The 19,383-nt window shown below is 44.7% G+C and overlaps 1 protein-coding gene across 2 annotated transcripts in view; it reads left to right on the forward strand.

Moving 5' to 3' along the window:
* The window catches only part of urod (uroporphyrinogen decarboxylase), a 65,990-nt gene that overhangs the window by 14,561 nt on the left and 32,046 nt on the right, over positions 1-19,383 (forward strand). The window contains exon 7 of one of the 2 annotated variants that reach the window (XM_068036987.1): positions 1,502-1,639. The exons of the other annotated variant lie outside the window; for it this stretch is intronic. Within the exon in view, the coding sequence (XP_067893088.1) occupies positions 1,502-1,639 (138 nt within the window). The remainder of the gene's footprint in view (positions 1-1,501; positions 1,640-19,383) is intronic. 2 annotated transcript variants of the gene reach the window in all.

Here is a 19,383-nt window from a genome sequence, read left to right on the forward strand (position 1 = left end):
TGTCAGCCTGAGTCAGCTTCTGACAAGAGATCAAAATTGATTTAGGAGAATTTCTCCTGGTTCGTTGTCAGCAAGTACCGTATATTTTTGGACTGTGCTATTTTTGAAGAACCTCAGGAAGAATTGACTTTGTGAGATGTGCAGCCAAGCTGTGTTTGGGAGGAGGCCCGGGTGTTTTTAAGAACACAAGTAAGAGCAAGAGTAGGCCACACGGCCCCTCTAGATTGCTCTGGCATTCAATAAGATCACGGCTGATCTGATCTTGGCCTCAACTCCACTTTCCTGCCTGTTGCCCATTACCCTTGACACTCCGAGAGTTCAAAAATCTGTCACTTCAGCTTTGAATATATTCAATATTCAATGACTAACCTCGACAGCAGTCTGGGGTAGAGAATTCCAAAGATTTATGACCCTCTGAGTTTTCTCTATATCTTGATCCAATCTGGAGTGGTAGGAGGCCCAGGTGTTTTCTCTATATCTTGATCCAATCTGGAGATTTACAATCATGTAAGTATACTGTTCAAGCACAGTGGACATTTCTGATATACTATCACAGTAGTTGTTTTGTATCCAAGCAAACCAGCTGCCTCCAATCCACGAACCAATACAAGAGCTTCATAAACATGCCTATCACAAGATGATCTGCAGAGAGGCAGCTCTGGCTGGTTCAGGATCTGACATACGAAAATGTTCTAGGTTTGATCCATGGTCTGTGCTATTTGCTGCTATCATATGTGGCAGTGATACTACAATTGCTGCTTCAGTGCCTCTAGACTAGGAAAAGGGAAAATAATTAACTATGTTTCATGCTCTTAATTCGTATCTATTGACCTCTGCAGGAAAGTGCATGCACAGAACATCAGATAAGGACAAAGTTGGGCTTGATTGTGATGCATGCTACAAGTAAACATCCTGTCAACACATAGCAACTAGCCTTGAGCATTAAGTATGAACCTGTACTGCCTAGTGTGGTACTGGAGCCATAGGGATAAAAGGACTAAGGTTCAAGGCCCAGTTTCTATTCAGTTAGCTGATCTCAGTAGTTAAGTGGCCATGATTGGATTTGGCTCCCCTGGGCTAGGGAGATAAAGTCAATCAGGGTTGCTGGACACTTCTGACTGATGACTAGTGGCCAATGCTGCATGGTGTGTATGTGCAACATGATTGGACTTGACTATGATGCCTTCCACAGTCAAATACCCTGCTGGCACTTGCTGTCTTTTACTTTTGTGACATGGCACAACTTTGATATTCAAAAATTATTTGTTGTTTTGTTGCTCAACAAAACCAGAAGGCAAAATCTGTGGATGGCTTTTAAAATGAGATTTGGATATGCATTTAGTGGAAGTTGGGAGGCTGTATATTGCATGATAATTACTAACCCCTAGTGTTATCACACCCTTTAATAAGGATAACCAGAATTGTCCTGAGAGTTTCTGATGTACAAACATCAATTTTGTTCTCTTTGCCTCTGGAATTTCTTGCTTCTCTCTCTTTACAGGCACTGCAGGTGTTTGAATCTCATGCTGGGCATCTAGGAAGTGAGCAGTTCGGTGAGTTTTCGCTGCCGTACCTCAGAGAGATCGCCCACCAAGTGAAGGAAAAACTGAAGGTTTTGGGCCTAGATCAAGTGCCAATGGTAAGAATCTCATCTTTCTTTTACCATCTGTAGGAGACATTTATCTGGAGCATCCTCCTTTACCTTAGTAACTCCCATTTTCTTACTTTTACTTAACTCATCCATTAAAGAATTTATCTGGTCTTCAACACTTCACTGCACTTCCTTTGGTACATTGCTTTAGAAAGTTTTCTCTCTTTTAATGTGTCTGGCAAAAATAATCTAATTATTAAGAGTTTCAATGTGATTCCACAGGATCCATAAACAACATTGCTCAGTCATGTCTTCTTCCCTTGCCTCTCTTCTTCTCAGGAAGCCCCTTATTAGTTATTCTATTCTACTGCCTCGGCTGGTAAAAGCTTACCTTTTTAGTTTGACCATTTTCAGCCTAGTTTTGGCATCAGATCTTTAGTGCAGTATAGATTTCTTCTGTACCTTTTTATAGCCACCCTAAATCATGACCATCAAGTCAATGTCGGTGTTAACCAAACCCACCTCAGCAGCACCAACTCTGAACCATTCAAGTGTGACCCACCAATGGGCTTGACATTCCCCCCCTCCCCCCACCCCTCCGAATTTCATCATAAAGGTAAAGAACTGAGACATCTCGCCTGTTACAACTGGGTGAGGAAGGGGGCACAGGCTCCCTTCTGTCCTCTTTCCTGGTTTGGCCGTAACTGGGTTTAACTTTTGAAACCAGTGTTTTAGTTTCAGTGAGTCCTTACTCACTGCTCTCTAATTGTAATTGTAAATGAACCAATCAGACAGGCTTTCTTAGGTTTAAACAATAAAGATGTAAGTTTATTAACCTTATCACTCTAACACTGTTAAAATGATTAAAATATGCGATGCAACCATGCTGGCATGCATATAGGAGAAACGCGCACACAAATAGATACAGAGTGGGGGTAAAGAATTGGGTGGGGGGGGGGTGTTGAAGTACAGTAGGCAATAAATTGAATTCAATTATTGTCTTTCGGTTTGGATGTAAAGTCCTTGATTGGAGTTGAAATCTTGCAGTTCTCGCTGGGGCCCAGTGCACACTTTCAAACTTGTTTCCCTGGTACCAGAAGGCTGAAGAGGCCCTCTATCTTGAGGCTTAAGCTGCTTCAGTGGGTGCCTGGGACTTAGCTTGAGAGAGAGACAGAGAGAGAGGTGCTTTCTTCTTGAAGTTCAGTTGCAGTTTGCCCCAAACCTTTGTGAGGCACAATTCAAACAGTTCCCAGTCTGACCAGCAGATAAGTCATGTGACCCACTATTTGTTTGAAACTGCATTTTCTGGAGAGGCTTGTTAATTCTTCAAAGCTTACTAGACACACTCAGTGGGGAGATGGAATGCTGTCTCTTACAAGGTCAATTGCTCTCAATGTCCTTCGAACATCACTATTGACAAAACCCATCTCGCTAATTGAATGAGGAAGCACTCCCATTGTCTCTATGCAACTGTCTCTCGGAATGCAAATGTGCAGCCATGTTTTAGCTGTTCAGCTCTGTGGTCCTTTTAAACAAGCTATGTTCAATGTCCAGTAAAAAGTTCAAGTAGTGTTTTATATGATAAAATTAATATGTTTCCATTTGGCAGGTGTGGTTCCGTCACACGCCCTACCCTCTTTTTCAATAACTGGTTTATCGGGGGTTGTTTTTATTTATCATCTGTCCCTTCCTATCTCAATGGGACTGACGTGTACCAGGCGATGTTTCTACAGGCACACTGTGATAGCACTTAGTAAGTTGCCTGAGCAAACACTCCTCACATTTTAGCCTAGACACCGTGTGTCAGATTCCACACAGGCCCATGCACTTTTCAGCAGGAGTGCTTAGCCTGAGACTCAGTTGGGACCTTATTAATCTTAACAAACATTTAATGGTGCACCTATCCATTGACAATCAGGTTTTTCAAGTGGACATGCAAATACTGATCAAGGGAAATGAAACTGGATATTATTCTTTTTGGGACGAAAGATGAGGATGGGGAGCAGTATTTTTCCTTTCGCTCTGCCTTGCCTGAAACAGCTATTATGCAGAAACCAAAATTTTAAATCACTTAAGTGAGGTTCTCTATTAAAATGAACGATCCAATTCTGAATGCTCGAGTCTGCCCATGTCTCTTTGTGCCTGGACAGCTGCTTTTTATTTCATTTAAATTTATAAAACACTATTAGTTAATCCCACGAGGCAATGTCGAGTAATCTATCTTCTTGATTTGAAATTCCTCAGCACTTGGCTTTTTTTCCTTTTCTCCTTTCACATCTCTACATATACATAAGGTGACCCCTGCACCCCTTAAAACAGTTTGGAGCTCCTCATTTAAATGAGAGCACTGGTATAAAACCCAATAACAATATCAAAATCTCATTTGCACAGATGTGCTGTCACATGAAAACCAGCTGACACAACGCTTCACAGAATTTAAAAATAAAAGTTTTTTTTAAATGAGTAAAGGGAATAAGATCTCACATTGAATTCATATCTTAACATTAAACTTGTATTTGAAAGACTTAATGAGCAGATCTGCAGAGCCGTAAATTCTCAGGATTGACGTGCCACTATAACACTGAGCCTTGCCGAGTCGGCAGGATTTCATGATGGGAGAGGTTTTTTTTTAAACCAGCATCATGAAGGCTTGAAACATCAGCAAGAAATCTGAGTCCACTTTTTTTTCTCATTAGCATTATCTTCCTAGTGTTTCGAAATCTTTAGTGGGTTACTTAAAGCTATAATTTTTTTTAAATTGCTGAAAATGTTAGTTTACTTTTGATTTGCCCTTCCTAACTGTGGGGAAGCATCTGACTTATTTTCAGTGCTCGCCCCGTCCGTCACTTCCAGTGACAGTTGAGATTAAGATCTCGTGTTAGTGTGGGATGAGGAGAGGAATTTCAGGGACAGGGTGACGTTTGTAACCTACCAAAGCCCTCGGCAGCATGTTCTTTTTAGAAGTTTAACATGATGTTCATTGCTACACTTTGGAGGAGAGCATGGTAATATTAGAAGAGAACACAATGGTCTTCTGGTTCAAGGACTGTTGTCAAATTCTTCCATTTAACAGTCGGCAGGAATTGTGATTCAAGTGAGGATAAAAATCACTTTGTATAACACTGTCCCTGATGTACTTGATTCCTTTTTGATGGCCTGAGTCAAGAAGTATTATTCATAGGCATCATTCATGATGTAATTAAAATGGAAATTTGTGATGTCATAGCAAGGGGCGTCTTACATAAAATGTACTCAGGGCAATTTCTTACTGGATTCTCCTGGAAAAGGCAACAAATAGAGACTCAAAGCTAATTCAAGAAATCTGTCAAAAATCCTTTCCAACTACTCATATGTGATCAGATAAGTTCCTGGCAACTACAGCCTGCTTATCATCTGAAATCTTGCTTTCTCCTGTGACGTTGCAAGTTTTCCAAAAATGCAGTTAAGACCTAGAAGAATGGAAAGGGGCTGGTCCTCATTAACGAATCTTACATTTTGTCTCATCCACATCTAGCCTCAGATTCTGCTCCCTCAATTTAAATGGATGGCCCCTATTTCTACCCAATTCCATCACCTCAAACAATCTATCCAGTTATACTCTATAAAGAACCCTTCATTTTAAGGATGTGAATCAGCTCCCCTCTAAGACTATGCCCCTCCAGTGAATCCAAACCAAGACACACAGTCTGTCTCTATAGCTCAGTGCACTTATGAAAGAGATCACATTAATTACTCTTCTGTTTACATTCTCCAGAGCAAACATGTCCTGCTTGAGGTGATGGTACAAAAAGGGTTCATCAAAGCCATAATATACTGAACAATCAGAGTCAGGACTCTGTTTCAGCTGTAACCAGCTGAGACTGACCTTGGCGATGGGACCACTCCCAAGTCTTTCACCTTTCCTGTCACCTTTAACTGATGCCTCAAGGGGTCGAGGTGCTGAATGACCTACTCCTGTTCCTGTTCTGGTTCATGTTATACTCTGTACCTAAATTCTGAACCCTTCATGGATAACTAAATACTTAGACATTTGCCAATCTCTGGTCTACTACTTCCATTCTATCAAGATCCAGTTGTAATTTGTTTCCTTTTTCTAAGTTCCTGACTCTACAGCACAAGTTAGTATTATCTGTGAATTTAATAACTATAGTGAATTTGCTCTGATAAATAGGAAGAGATCCAGTACCAAACCCTGAGGCATTCCCCCCCCTAGTGACCGCCAGATTACACTGGGAGAAGCCCCATTTGAAACCACCCTTCGTCTACAGTTTTTCATCCAATTTGTGATTCATCTCAAGTATTCCCCTTGACACCATGGGACTGAATCTTGGCACAATTCCCTAATGTAGCACTTCATCAAAAGCTTTTGGAAACTTAAGTAGCTGACATCTACTGTTTTAGTAACTTCAAACAACTAGATAAGGTTGGTCAAACGTGACCTTTTTTCTGAAGCCATGTTAAGAATTTCCTGTCAAGCCTGAGCACTCTAGGTGATAATGAATAGCATTATTAATAATTCTTTCCATTCATTTCTGCACCAGTAGGTAGTTTCCAGATTAAGATTTTAATCCTTTCTTAAACCACATTCCACTAGATCCAGGGGATATGACGATAGTGTGGGAAAAAGACATTGAAGTGGATGATCAGCCATGACCATATTGAATGGCGGGGCAGATTCGATAGCCTGAATGGCCTACTCCTGCTCCTGTGTTCTGCATCTTAGCTCCATTTACCTGTTTTTGACCCTCATCCCTTGATACCCTCACGTAGCAAAAATCTGCTGATCTCTGTCTTGAAAGTTTCAAATGACCCAAGATCTGCAGCCTTTTTGGGGGAGAGAATTCCACATTTTGTGGAAAAAGTGTTTCTTGATTATACTCCTGAATAGCCTAGCTCTAAATTTAAGATCATGTTCTGGATTTTGCGAACCAGAAGAAATGGCTTCCCTACATCTACTCTCTCAAATCTGTTTAGCATTTTAAATAGGAGAACTATATACACTCTCTTGGAATCATCCATCACTTCCCCACTTTTCACTGAAGTACTGAGAATATTTACTAGGGCATCACCAACATCTTCAGCCATTTCCGTCAGTATGCTAGCATAACATCGGAGAGAGTGCAGAAAAGGTTCACGAGGATGGTTCCAGGGATGAGGAACTTCAGGTACCTGGATAGATAGGAGAAGTTGGGGCTGTTTTCTTTGGAGAAGAGAAGGTTGAGAGGAGATTTGATAGAGCAATTCAAAATCATGAAGGGACTGGACAGGGTAGATAGGGGAAAAATTGTTTCCATTGGTGGAGGGATCGAGAACATGAAGGCACAAATTTAAGGTAATTGGCAAAAGAAATAATAGTGAAATGAGGAAAAACCTTTTCACACAGTGAGTGGTTAGGATCCGGAATGCACTGCCTGAGAGTGTAGCGGAGGCAGGTTCAATAGGGACATTCAATAGGGAATTGGATTGTTATCTGAAAAGGAAGAATGTGCAGGGCTACAGGGAGAAGACTGGGGAGTGGCACTGGGTAAACTGCTCTATCGGAGAGCTGGCACAGACACGATGGGCCGAATGGCCTCCTTCTGTGCTGTAACAATTCTGTGATTCTGAAATCAAATTTAGCCTTGGTGTTTTTTCCCATTTTATGCTTCTTAATTTAGATCTTGAGATGTGCAGGCAATTCATTTGAGTTTTTTACTACAAGGGGCAACAGTCTATATTTGTTCTGTAACAAAACTGATTCCTAATCTAAGCAAAACCATGCTTTGCCGTTATTTTGTTAATGTACAACTATCTAGGTACATTTAAGCTTGCCTAATATTTCTTTTTGTTCATATCAGTAAATAATACTGTCAAACATGGTTACAAAAAGAGAGATTTGAGGATGAAGTACCTGTAAGATTTTGTTTGTTTATAATTGTTTTTGCTTTCTCCTTCCACTTCCCACTCACCATCACTCTGCTAAGCAGGCAGATAAGCACCTTGCTTCATATCTGCCGCTGTTTGGAATGTAGGGAGAGGAGGCAGATACGTGATGAAAGGAGCCTGAGATGGCAGGCCTTATGCAATTTGTTTTTACTTCAATTTCCCACAGTTATCTTTTTTGCATGTTCGTCTTTTCCATAGTTTTTCACTACCTTATTTGACTGTTTTCACATCCTTTGTCCTTTTACAGGCTTTTCATTGCAATAATCAAGTCAGGCAGGCATATCTATACCTATTTCCACCAATCCTATTTTCTGTATTTTAACATGTCAACACTTCCATGTGACTGGATTCTATTTCAAAAGGACGTAGACAAGTTGGTGGAATGGACGGACAGGTAGCAGATGAAGTTCAATGCAGAAAAATATGAAGTGATACATTTTGGTCAGAAGAACATCGAGCGATGATATAAAGGGTACAATTCTAAAGGGAATGCAGGAGCAGAGGGACCTGGGTGTATATGTGCATAAGTCATTGAAAGTGGCAGAACAGGTTGAGAGTGCGGTTAATAAAGCATACAGTATCCTGGGCTTTATTAATAGGGACATTGGGACAAGGAGGTTATGTTGAACTTGTATAAGACACTAGTTTGCCCTCAGCTGGAGTATTGCGTTTAGTTCTGGGCGCCGCACTTTAGGAAGGATGTGAAAGCGTTAGAGAGGGTGGAGAAAAGATTTACGAGAATGGTTCCAAGGATTAGGAACTTCACTAATGAAGATAGATTGGAGAAGTTGGGACTGTTTCTCTTGGAGAAGAGAATGCTGAGAAGAGATTTGATAAGAGGTATTCAAAATATAAGGTGGCTGGACAGAGTAGATAGGGAGAAACTGTTCCCACTCGTGAAAGGATCGAGAATGAGAGGGGCATCGATTTAAAGTAATTGGTAAAAGAAGCAAAAGTGACATGAGGAAAATCTTTTTCACGCAGCAAGTGGTTAAGGTCTGGAATGCACTGCCTGAGAATGTGGTGGAGGCAGGTTCAATTGAAGCATTCAAAAGGGATTTAGACTGTCAAATGAAAAGAATGCGCAGGGTTGCGGGGAGAAGGTCGGAGAGTGGCCCAAGGTGAATTGCTCATTTGGAGAGCCAGTGCAGACACGACAGGCCGAATTGGCCGTCTTCTGAGCTGTAACAATTCTGTGATTCTATTTCCTGATACTTTATTTTCACATGATGTTTCCTTCGCCCTTTTTGTTTTGTACATTATTTTATCTATCAGATTATAGCCAAATCTATCTCTTTTTACTGATGCTATTGGACCTGCTAGTTATTTCAAGCTTTATACCTACAGTCCATGTTTTTCTTCCTTTCAGGATGATATACCCTTCTGTCAAACTCAGGCTACCTTCCCAAGCTTTCCATTTGACCTAGTATCAAGTGCATGCGATATTTAAATGTGTTCAGATTCAGGGAGTGGCTGATGCAGTGAGTTGTTCATTTCACCTCTACAACTTGAGTTCAGCACAAACTATTATACAAAAAGTCTCCTCTTTTTGCTGTTAGTAAAATGGTTGTGGCATGACTTTGAAGCAGTTTGGCTCGAGCCTTGATGCAGTCCCAAAATGTCCATATTTTACCAGCAGTAAATGTCATTCTATCCTGAGTGGCGTGAAACAGGGCTGTGTTCTCGCACCTACGCTGTTTGGAATCATCTTCTCACTGCTGCTCTCACATGCATTTAAGTCTTAAGAAGGAATTTTCCACCACACAAGATCAGATGGCAGGTTGTTCAACCTTGCCTGTCTTAGTGCGAAGACCAAAGTATGGAAAGTCCTCATCAGGGAACTCCTCTTTGCTGACGATGCTGCATTAACATCCCACACAGAAGAGTGTCTGTAGAGACTCATCGACAGGATTGCAGCTGCCTGCAATGAATTTGGCCTAACCATCAGCCACAAGAAAATGAATATCATGGGACAGGACGTCAGAAATGCTCCATCCATCAATATCGGCGACCACGCTCTGGAAGTAGTTCAAGAGTTCACCTACGAGGCTCAACTATCACCAACTATCAGGACATGCGTGATGCCAATATCATCACCCTCTATAAAAACAAAGGTGACCGTGGTGACTGCAACAACTACCGTGGAATCTCCCTGCTCAGCATAGTGGGGAAAGTCTTTGCTCGAGTCGCTCTAAACAGGCTCCAGAAGCTGGCCAAGCGCGTCTACCCTGAGGCACAGTGTGGCTTCCGTGCAGAGAGATCGACCGTTGACATGCTGTTCTCCCTTCGTCAGATACAAGAGAAATGCCGCGAACAACAGATGCCCCTCTACGTTGCTTTCATTGACCTCACCAAAGCCTTTGACCTCGTCAGCAGACGTGGTCTCTTCAGACTACTAGAAAAGATTGGATGTCCACCAAAGCTACTAAGTATCATCACCTCATTCCATGACAATATGAAAGGCACAATTCAACATGGCGGCACCTCATCAGACCCCTTTCCTATCCTGAGTGGCGTGAAACAGGGCTGTGTTCTCGCACCCACACTTTTTGGGATTTTCTTCTCCCTGCTGCTTTCACATGCGTTCAAGTCTTCTGAAGAAGGAGTTTTCCAACACACAATATCTGGGGGCTGGTTGTTCAACCTTGCATGTCTAAGAGCCAAGTCAAAAGTACGGAAAGTCCTCATCAGGGAACTCCTCTTTGCTGACGATGCTGCTTTAACATCTCACATTGAAGAGTGCCTGCAGAGTCTCATCGACAGGTTTGCGGCTGCCTACAATGAATTTGGCCTAACCATCAGCCTCAAGAAAATGAACATCATGGGGCAGGACGTCAGAAATGCTCCATCCATCAATATTGGCGACCACGCTCTGGAAGTGGTTCAAGAGTTCACCGACCTAGGCTCAACTATCACCAGTAACCTGTCTCTAGATACAGAAATCAACAAGCGCATGGGAAAGGCTTCCACTGCTATGTCCAGACTGGCCAAGAGAGTGTGGGAAAATGGCGCACTGACACGGAACACAAAGGTCCGAGTGTATCAAGCCTGTGTCCTCAGTACCTTGCTCTCTGGCAACGAGGCCTGGACAACGTACGTCAGCCAAGAGCGACGTCTCAATTCATTCCATCTTCGCTGCCTCCGGAGAATACTTGGCATCATGTGGCAGGACCGTATCTCCAACACAGAAGTCCTCGAGGCGGTCAACATCCCCAGCTTATACACACTACTGAGTCAGCTGCACTTGAGATGGCTTGACCATGTGAGCTGCATGGAAGATGGCAGGATCCCCAAAGACACATTGTACAGCGAGCTCGCCACTGGTATTAGACCCACCGGCCGTCCATGTCTCCGCTTTAAAGACGTCTGCAAACGCGACATGAAGTCCTGTGACATTGATCACAAGTCGTGGGAGTCAGTTGCCAGTGTTCGCCAGAGCTGGCGGGCAGTCATTAAGGCGGGGCTGAAGTGTGGCGAGTCGAAGAGACTTAGTTGGCAGGAAAAAAGACAAAAGCGCAAGGGGAGAACCAACTGTAACAGCCCCGACAAACAAATTTTTCTGCAGCACCTGTGGAAGAGCCTGTCACTCTAGAATTGGCCTTTATAGCCACTCCAGGCGCTGCTCCACAAACCACTGACCACCTCCAGGCGCTTACCCATTGTCTCCCGAGACAAGGAGGCCAAAGAAGGAGGAGTCTGGATGAAGCATGACTGTTAGCACAGAAACTGGATAAAGTGACCTCTGAACATTTGCAGTATTATTATGAGTAAAAAAATACTGCTGATAGCCAGGAATGATTGAAAAGCATTGAGGTTGGAGGATAGTTCTAAATACTCGAGCTTCCCTCTTGCAGACATTGTCTGAACCTTTAATTAGATTGTAGACTTGAATTCACTCTCCGCCATTCTGTAGTCTCTCTTAGTATATATTCAGTGTCGAAACTTTGTGATCAGCTGAAGGTTATTTCTTAAGTTTCAAACCAACACGAATGACATTTTGAATCTTCTTGGGTGAATAGCATTACTTGCTAAGGACACAGAGCATTGACAGTATCCATCTTGATAACTGCTGCAAGCATAAAAAATTAAAAACAAATTTGGAAAATAAGGCACATATATAATTGAGGCAGTAGACACTATAACTAATATTCCAGAGTGATTTCAAAACTGTAATCTAATTTCAGAGTTCAGGTGTTACGTTAAAGCAATTGAGCGTTGCTCTTGTAGTTTGCAATGTCATTTGAACCCGCTCCATTTAGATTGCAGTCTTGCAGTTATTTCCAGATCTCTCTCCTGTATTTAGATCACTTCAATGCTGTGAACAAAATTGGAAAAGTTGTGAAATTTGGTCCTCTTTCTTATTGCAATTCTATAAGGAACATTTCCATAAAGTAGTGATAGGCAGGATGCAACCATTGAACAGGATTGGTTGTTGGGATACAGTGGGAGGAATTTTATGCTCTTCCCTTCCCGCCCCCCACCCCGGCAGGTTTGGAGACAGGGAGAGCATAAAATAGGGTGGGAAGGTGGCGGGGGGATTGGTGAGGGGGGGGGGGTGGTGTGTGGGGGGTGGCGGGTCCTGCCCTGCCTCCTTCCCACCTCTGCCAAAGTTTAGTCCATGGCGGGAAGGCCTTTGAACTGCCTACCTGCCCTGGCGGCAATTGAGGCCCTTAACTGGGAAATTAATTCCCAATTACGGGCCTCATCCTGTGTTGCCACAATTAGCTGTGTGGCGAGCGGCCCTGTCACCGCATAGGAAGCATGGCACAATAAACTGTGTGGGCTACATCCTGGCTTTTGGGGGGTGGTGGGGAAGGGGTCCCTTGTTAAAAGGCACTTAGTGCTGCTGCTCAGTGGAAGAACTCCTGGCCTCTGGCCAGCAGCTCTCCAAGGGCGGGACTTGATACCTTGGAAGGCTCACCACCGTCCACTTAAGTGTCTGAGTGACACTAGATTCGGCTGGCCTTGCGGAGAAGAGGCGATGTAGGGTTCTCGACGTCGGTTTTTACAGACATCAAGACCCCCATCGCCAGCATAAAATCTCAGCCAGTATGTGGAGTTAAATACATAACATAAGAAATAGGAGTAGACTATTCGCCCCCTCGAGCCTACTCCGCCATTAAAAAGAATCATGGCTGATCATCTGCTCCCCACATCTCTTGATTCCCTGAGAGACAGAAGATCTGTATCTCAGTCTTGAGTATACCTAACGATGGAGCATCCACAACCCTCTAGGGTAGAGAATTCCAAAGATTCACAATTCTCTAGGTGAAGAAATTTCTCCTCATTTCAGTACCAAACGATTGATCCCTTATCCTGAGGCTGTACTCTCATGTTCTAGATTTCCCAGCCAGGGGAAATAACCTCTGTGTCTAGCTTGTCAAACCAGTCCAGAGCATGTATGTTTCAATGAGATCACCTCTCCTTCTTCTAAACTCCAGAGGCATAGGACCAATTTACTGAGCCTCTAATCATAAGACAACCCTCTCCCCCCAGAAACCAATCTAGTGAACCGTCGCTGGATCGCCTCCAATGCAAGTATATCCTTCTTTAGATATGGAGACCAAAACTGAAAACAGTACTCCAGGTGTGGTCTCACCAAAGCCCTGTACAGTTGTAGCAAGATTTCCTTCTTATTGTACTCTAGTCCCCTTGCAATAAAGGCCACCATGCCATTTGCTTTCCTACTTGCCTGCACGCTAACTTTGTTTTCCTTGTACAAGTACACCAAGTCTCAACATCAATATTTAAAAGTTTCACGCCTTTTAAAACAAATTCTGTTTTTCTGTTCTTGATACCTCACTCTCCCCCACATTATACGCCATCTGGCACCTTGTTGCCCACTCACATAACCTATCAGTATCTCTCTTCACCCTCTTTGTGTCCTCCTCACAGCTTACATTCGCACTTAGATTTATATCATCAGCAAACTTGGATACATTACTCCGGTCTCTTTGTCTAAGTCATTAATATAGTTCGTAAATAGCTGAGGCTCCAACACTGATCCTTGTGGCATTCCTCTAGTTATAGTTTGCCAACTTGAAAATGCCCCGTTTCTCCCTACTGTCTGCTTCCTGTCCATTAACCAATGCTCCATCTATGCGAATATATTAATCCCCAAATCCATGAGCCCTTAAACAAAATACTGCAGATGCTGGAAATTTGAAATAAATATAGAAAATGCTGGAAATACTCAGCAGGTCTGGCAGCATTTGTGGAGAGAGAAGCAGAGTTAACATTTCAGGTTGATAACCCTTTAGCATTTTCTGTTTTTATTCCGTGAGTCCTGATCTTGCATATTGACCTTTTATAAGGCATCCTATCGAATGCCTTTTGGAAATCCAAGTATACAACATCTACTGGCTCCCCTTTATCTACCCTACCAGCTACATCTCAAAATAACTCGAATAAATCAGTCAAACACGATTCCCCTTTTGTAAATTTAGCTTGACTTTGTTCAATCATGCAATGATTTTCTAAGTGCGTCATTAAGGCTTCCTTAATAATGGATCCCAGAATTTTTCCAACAACTGATGTCAGGTTCACTGTTTTCTCTCTCCCTCCTTTCTTGGATAGTGTTACATTTGCTAACTTCCAATCTGCTGGGACCATTCTAGAATCTAGGGAATTTTGGAAAATCAGAAGCAGTGCATCCCTATCTCTGCAGCTATCACTTTCAGATCCCTAGGATGTAAGCAGTCAGGTCCTAGGCATTTGTAGGCCCTTAAGTTACTTTAAGTTCCTCACTCTTATAAGACCCATGGTTTTTTTTTATTCATTCATGGGATGTGGGCATCACTGGCCAGGCCAGCATTTATTGCCCATCCCTAATTGCCCTTGAGTAGGTGGTAGTGAGCTGCCTTCTTGAACCACTGCAGTCCATTTGAGGTGGGTATACCCACAGTGCTATTAGGAAGGGAGTTCCAGGATCTTGACCCAGCGACAGTGAAGGAATGGCGATATAGTTCCAAGTCAGGATGGTGTGTGACTTGGACGGGAACTTGCAGGTGGTGGTGTTCCCATGTATTTGCTGCCCTTGTCCTTCAAGGTGGTTGAGGTCACGGGTTTGGAAGGTGCTGTCGAAGGAGCCTTGGTGCATTGCTGCAGTGCATCTTGTAGATGGTACACACTGCTGCCACTGTGCGTCGGTGGTGGAGGGAGTGAATATTTGTAGATGGGGTGCCAATCAAGGGGCTGCTTTGTCCGGGATGGTGTCGAGCTCCTTGAGTGTTGGAGCTGCACCCATCCAGGCAAGTGGAGAGTATTCCATCACACTCCTGACTTGTGCCTTGTAAATGGTGGACAGGCTTTGGGGAGTCATGAGGTGAGTTACTCGCCTCAGGATTCCTAGCCTCTGACCTGCTCTTGTAGCCACGGTATTTTTATGGCTACCCCAGTTCAGTTTCTGGTCAATGGTAGCCCCTAGGATGTTGATAGTGGGGGATTCAGCAATGGTAATGCTGTTGAATGTCAAGGGTCATTGCCTGGCACTTGTGTGTCGTGAATGTTACTTGCCACTTCTCAGCCCATGCCTGGATATTGTCCAGGTCTTGCTGCATTTCTACATGGACTGCTTCAGTATCTGAGGAGTCATGAATGGTGCTGAACATTGTGCAATCATCAGCGAACATTCCCACTTCTGACCTTCTGATTGAAGGAAGGTCATTGATGAAGCAGCTGAAGACGGTTGGGCCTAGGACACTACCCTGAGGAACTCCTGCAGTGATGTCCTGGAGCTCAGATGATTGACCTCCAACCACAACCATCTTCCTTTGTGCTAGGTGTGACTCCGACCAGTGGAGGGTTTTCCCCCTGATTCCCATTGACCTCAGTTTTGCTAGGGCTCCTTGATGCCATACTCTATCAAATGCTGCCTTGATGTCAAGGGCAGTCACTCTCACCTCACCTCTTGAGTATCCATGTTTGTCCATGTTTGAACCAAGGCTGTAATGAGGTCAGGAGCTGAGTGGCCCTGGCGGAACCCAAACTGAGCGTCACTGAGCAGGTTATTGCTAAGCAAGTGCCGCTTGATGGCACTGTTAATGACACCTTCCATCACTTTACTGATGATTGAGAGTAGGCTGATGGGGCGGTAATTGGCCGGGTTGGACTTGTCCTGCTTTTTGTGTACAGGACATACCTGGGCAATTTTCCACATTGCAGGGTAGATGCCAGTGTTGTAGCTGTACTGGAACACCTTGGCTAGAGGCGCGGCAAGTTCTGGAGCACAGGTCTTCAGTACTATTGCCGGAATATTGTCGGGGCCCATAGCTTTTGCAGTATCCAGTGCCTTCAGTTGTTTCTTGATATCACGCGGAGTGAATCGAATTGGCTGAAGTCTGGCATCTCTGATGCTGGGGACTTCAGGATAAGGCCGAAATGGATCATCAACTCGGCACTTTTGGCTGAAGATTGTTGCAAATGATTCAGCCTTATCTTTCGCACTGATGTTCTGGGCTCCCCCATCATTGAGGATGGGGATATTTGTGGAGCCACCTCCTCCAGTTAGTTGTTTAATTGTCCACCACCATTCATGGCTGGATGTGTCAGGACTGCACAGCTTAGATCTGATCCGTTGGTTATGGGATCGCTTAGCTCTGTCTTGCATGCTGCTTACATGGTTTAGCACGCAGATAGTCCTGTGTTGTAGCTTCACCAGGTTGACGCCTCATTTTGAGGTATGCCTGGTGCTGCTCCTGGCATGCCGTCCTGCACTCTTCATTGAACCAGGGTTGGTCTGCTGGCTTGATGGTAATGGTAGAGTGGGGGATATGCCAGGCCATGAGGTTACAGATTGTGGGTGAGTACAATTCTGCTGCTGCTGATGGCGCACAGCGCCTCATGGATGCCCAGTTTTGCATTGCTAGATCTGTTCAAAATCTATCCCATTTAGCACGGTGATAGTGCCACACAACACGCTGGACGGTATCCTCAATGTGAAGGCGGGACTTCGTCTCCACAAAGACTGTGCGGTTCTCACTCCTACCAATACAGTCATGGACAGAAGCATTTGCGGCAGGCAGATTGGTGATGACGAGGTCAAGTTTGTTTTTCCCTCGTGTTGGTTCCCCCCCCATCTGCCGCATACCCAGTCTATCAGCTATGTCCTTTCGGGCTCGGTCAGTAGTGGTGCTACCGAGCCACTCTTGGTGATGGACATTGAAGTCCCCCACCCAGAGTACATTTTGTGCCCTTGCCACCCTCAGTGCTTCCTCAAGTGGTGTTCAACATGGTGGAGTACTGAGTCATCAGCTGAGGGAGGGCGGTAGCTGGTAATCAGTAGGAGGTTACCTTGCCCATGTTTGACCTGATGCCATGAGACTTCATGGGGTCCGGAGTTGATGTTGAGGACTCCCAGGGCAACTCCCTCCCTACTGTATACCACTGTGCCACCACCTCTGCTGGGTCTGTCCTGCTGGTGGGACAGGACATACCCGGGGATGATGATGGCAGTGTCTGGGACATTGTCTGTCAGGTACGATTCCGTGAGTATGACTATGTCCGGCTGTGGCTTGACTAGTCTGTGGGACAGCTCTTCCAACTTTGGCACAAGCCCCCAGATGTTAGTAAGGAGGACTTTGCAGGGTCGACAGGGCTGGGTTTGCCATTGTCGTTTCCGGTGCCTAGGTCGATGCTGGGTGGTCCGTCCGGTTTCATTGCTTTTCGTTGACTTTGTAGCGGTTAGGTACAACTGAGTGGCTTGCTCGGCCATTTCAGAGGGCATGTAAGAGTTAATCACATTACTGTGGGTCTGGAGTCACATGTAGGCCAGACCAGGTAAGGACAGCAGATTTCCTTCCCTAAAGGACATTAGTGAACCAGATGGGTTTTTACAACAATCGGCAATGGTTGCATGGCCATCATTAGACTAGTTTTTAATTCCAAATTTATTAATTAAATTGTGGTGGGATTCGAACCCATGTCCCCAGAGAAATACCCTGGGTCTCTGGGTTACTAGTCCAGTGATAATATCACTATGCCATCGCCTACCCTGTTTGGGGCTCTGTTTCTGGTGTATAATTTGTGTCTTCTACTGTGAAGACAGACACAAAACATCTGTTCAACGTTTCTGCCATTTCCTCATTCCCCATAATTTATCCTGTCTCTGCCTATAAGGGGCCAATATTTACTTTAGCTACTCCTTTTTTTTTATATACTTGTAAAAGCTCTTACAATCTGATTTTATATTCTTAGCTGGTTTACTGATATTCTACTTGTTCTCTTTTTATCAACTATTATCACCCTTTGGTGGTTTGGACAGGGTTTAATGTATGTCACACAAGAATATAGAATGTAGCTTATTCCCATTCTCTCTATGAGGAGGGTGAGAAGAAATAAGGGCGGCACAGTGGTTAGCACTGCAGCCTCACAGCTCCAGCGACCCGGGTTCAATTCTTCGTACTGCCTGTGTGGAGTTTGCAAGTTCTCCGTGTCTGCGTGGGTTTTTGCCGGGTACTCCGGTTTCCTCCCACCACCAAAAGACTTGCAGGTTGATAGGTAAATGGGCCATTATAAATTGCCCCTAGTATAGGTAGATGGTAGGGGAATAGAGGAACAGGTGGGGATGTGGTAGGAATATGGGATTAGTGTAGGATTAGTATAAATTGCTGGCTGATGGTCGGCACAGACTCGGTGGGCCGAAGGGCCTGTTTCAGTGCTGTATCTCTAAATAAAAAAAAAATATTTTAAAAAAAATGAATGACTTCCTGGTTTAGGGAGAGGTGAGGGAGAGGTAAACAAATGAATTCACGATCATCTTGTGCACCACCCAGTGGTTGCTTAGAGTACTTGCTTTATCTTTTCAGTCAGAAAATACTGTGTTGGGAAGGAGAATTGTACAGAAAATGTACACTTGAAATGTTAATAAAGCATCACTTTACAAAATGGTCCTCCTTCACTTTCCATTCTCAGGACACCTGATCTGCATTGATCACTGAATATGATATTTGCAGAAGGTAAATTAAAACAAAGTGACTTCTGGCAATGCAGTGGCCTGCCGACCTCATCAGAACATCAGAATGCTCCAAGCTGCTTCCCACCCCCAGCCGCTTCCCCCACTCTCTGGCCGCTCCCCCACCCCCCCCCACTCTCCAACCACTCACTCCCTCCCCACAGCCACTCTCCAGCTACTCATTCCCTGCTTCCCCCCCACCCTGCTTCCCTTCCCCCCACCGCCGCAAGCTCTAGGCTGTGCCACTTTCCCTCCTCTCGGCCACTCCTACGTTGTCCCATCACCCCTTGTGGCCCACTTTGCTTCTTCGGGCGGCGCTGTGGGGAACGACCGAACGTGGGAGCAAGTGGCCGAGTGGAGGGAAGTAGAGTGGCCTGGAGCTAGCGTCTTGAAGGTGGGGGGGCGAGGGGGGTAACACAAGGAGTGAGCGGCTGGAAAGCGGGGTGGCATGGGGGTGGGAAGCTGTGGGAAAGTGGGGAGTGAGCAGCCGGAGAGCGGGGTTGCACTGGGGGGGAGAGCGAGGTGCGGGGTACAATCAGCTGAGGGGAAGGGAAGGGGGGTGAGCAGTGGCGAGGTCTGGGGCGGGGTGGGAGAACAGTAAGGCTGTAGCGAGTGTGATTGTGTGGATTGGGAAAATGGGAGATTGTGGAATGGGGGGGGGTGGGGCAGAAATTCACAGTTATTTCCTCCATGAACTTCACAGTGTAAATGTTGACTTCACCGTCCCACGGAAAGTTGCTTTACATTCCAAATTTCAATGGCAGTATCATACCAGAGTTCTGTCTTGTTCCTCTGTGATAAATTGAGCAGCGCCATCTTTAATCCTAGCAGCTGCCTGAACGTCGCAGACAGAGATGTTCCGGTGGAAGAGGCTGCATTTGCGCATGTGCTAGTACTGCGCCACCTAGTGGTTGTG

The sequence above is a fragment of the Heterodontus francisci genome, chromosome 8 (genome assembly GCF_036365525.1).
Source record: "Heterodontus francisci isolate sHetFra1 chromosome 8, sHetFra1.hap1, whole genome shotgun sequence".
NCBI lineage: Eukaryota > Metazoa > Chordata > Chondrichthyes > Heterodontiformes > Heterodontidae > Heterodontus > Heterodontus francisci.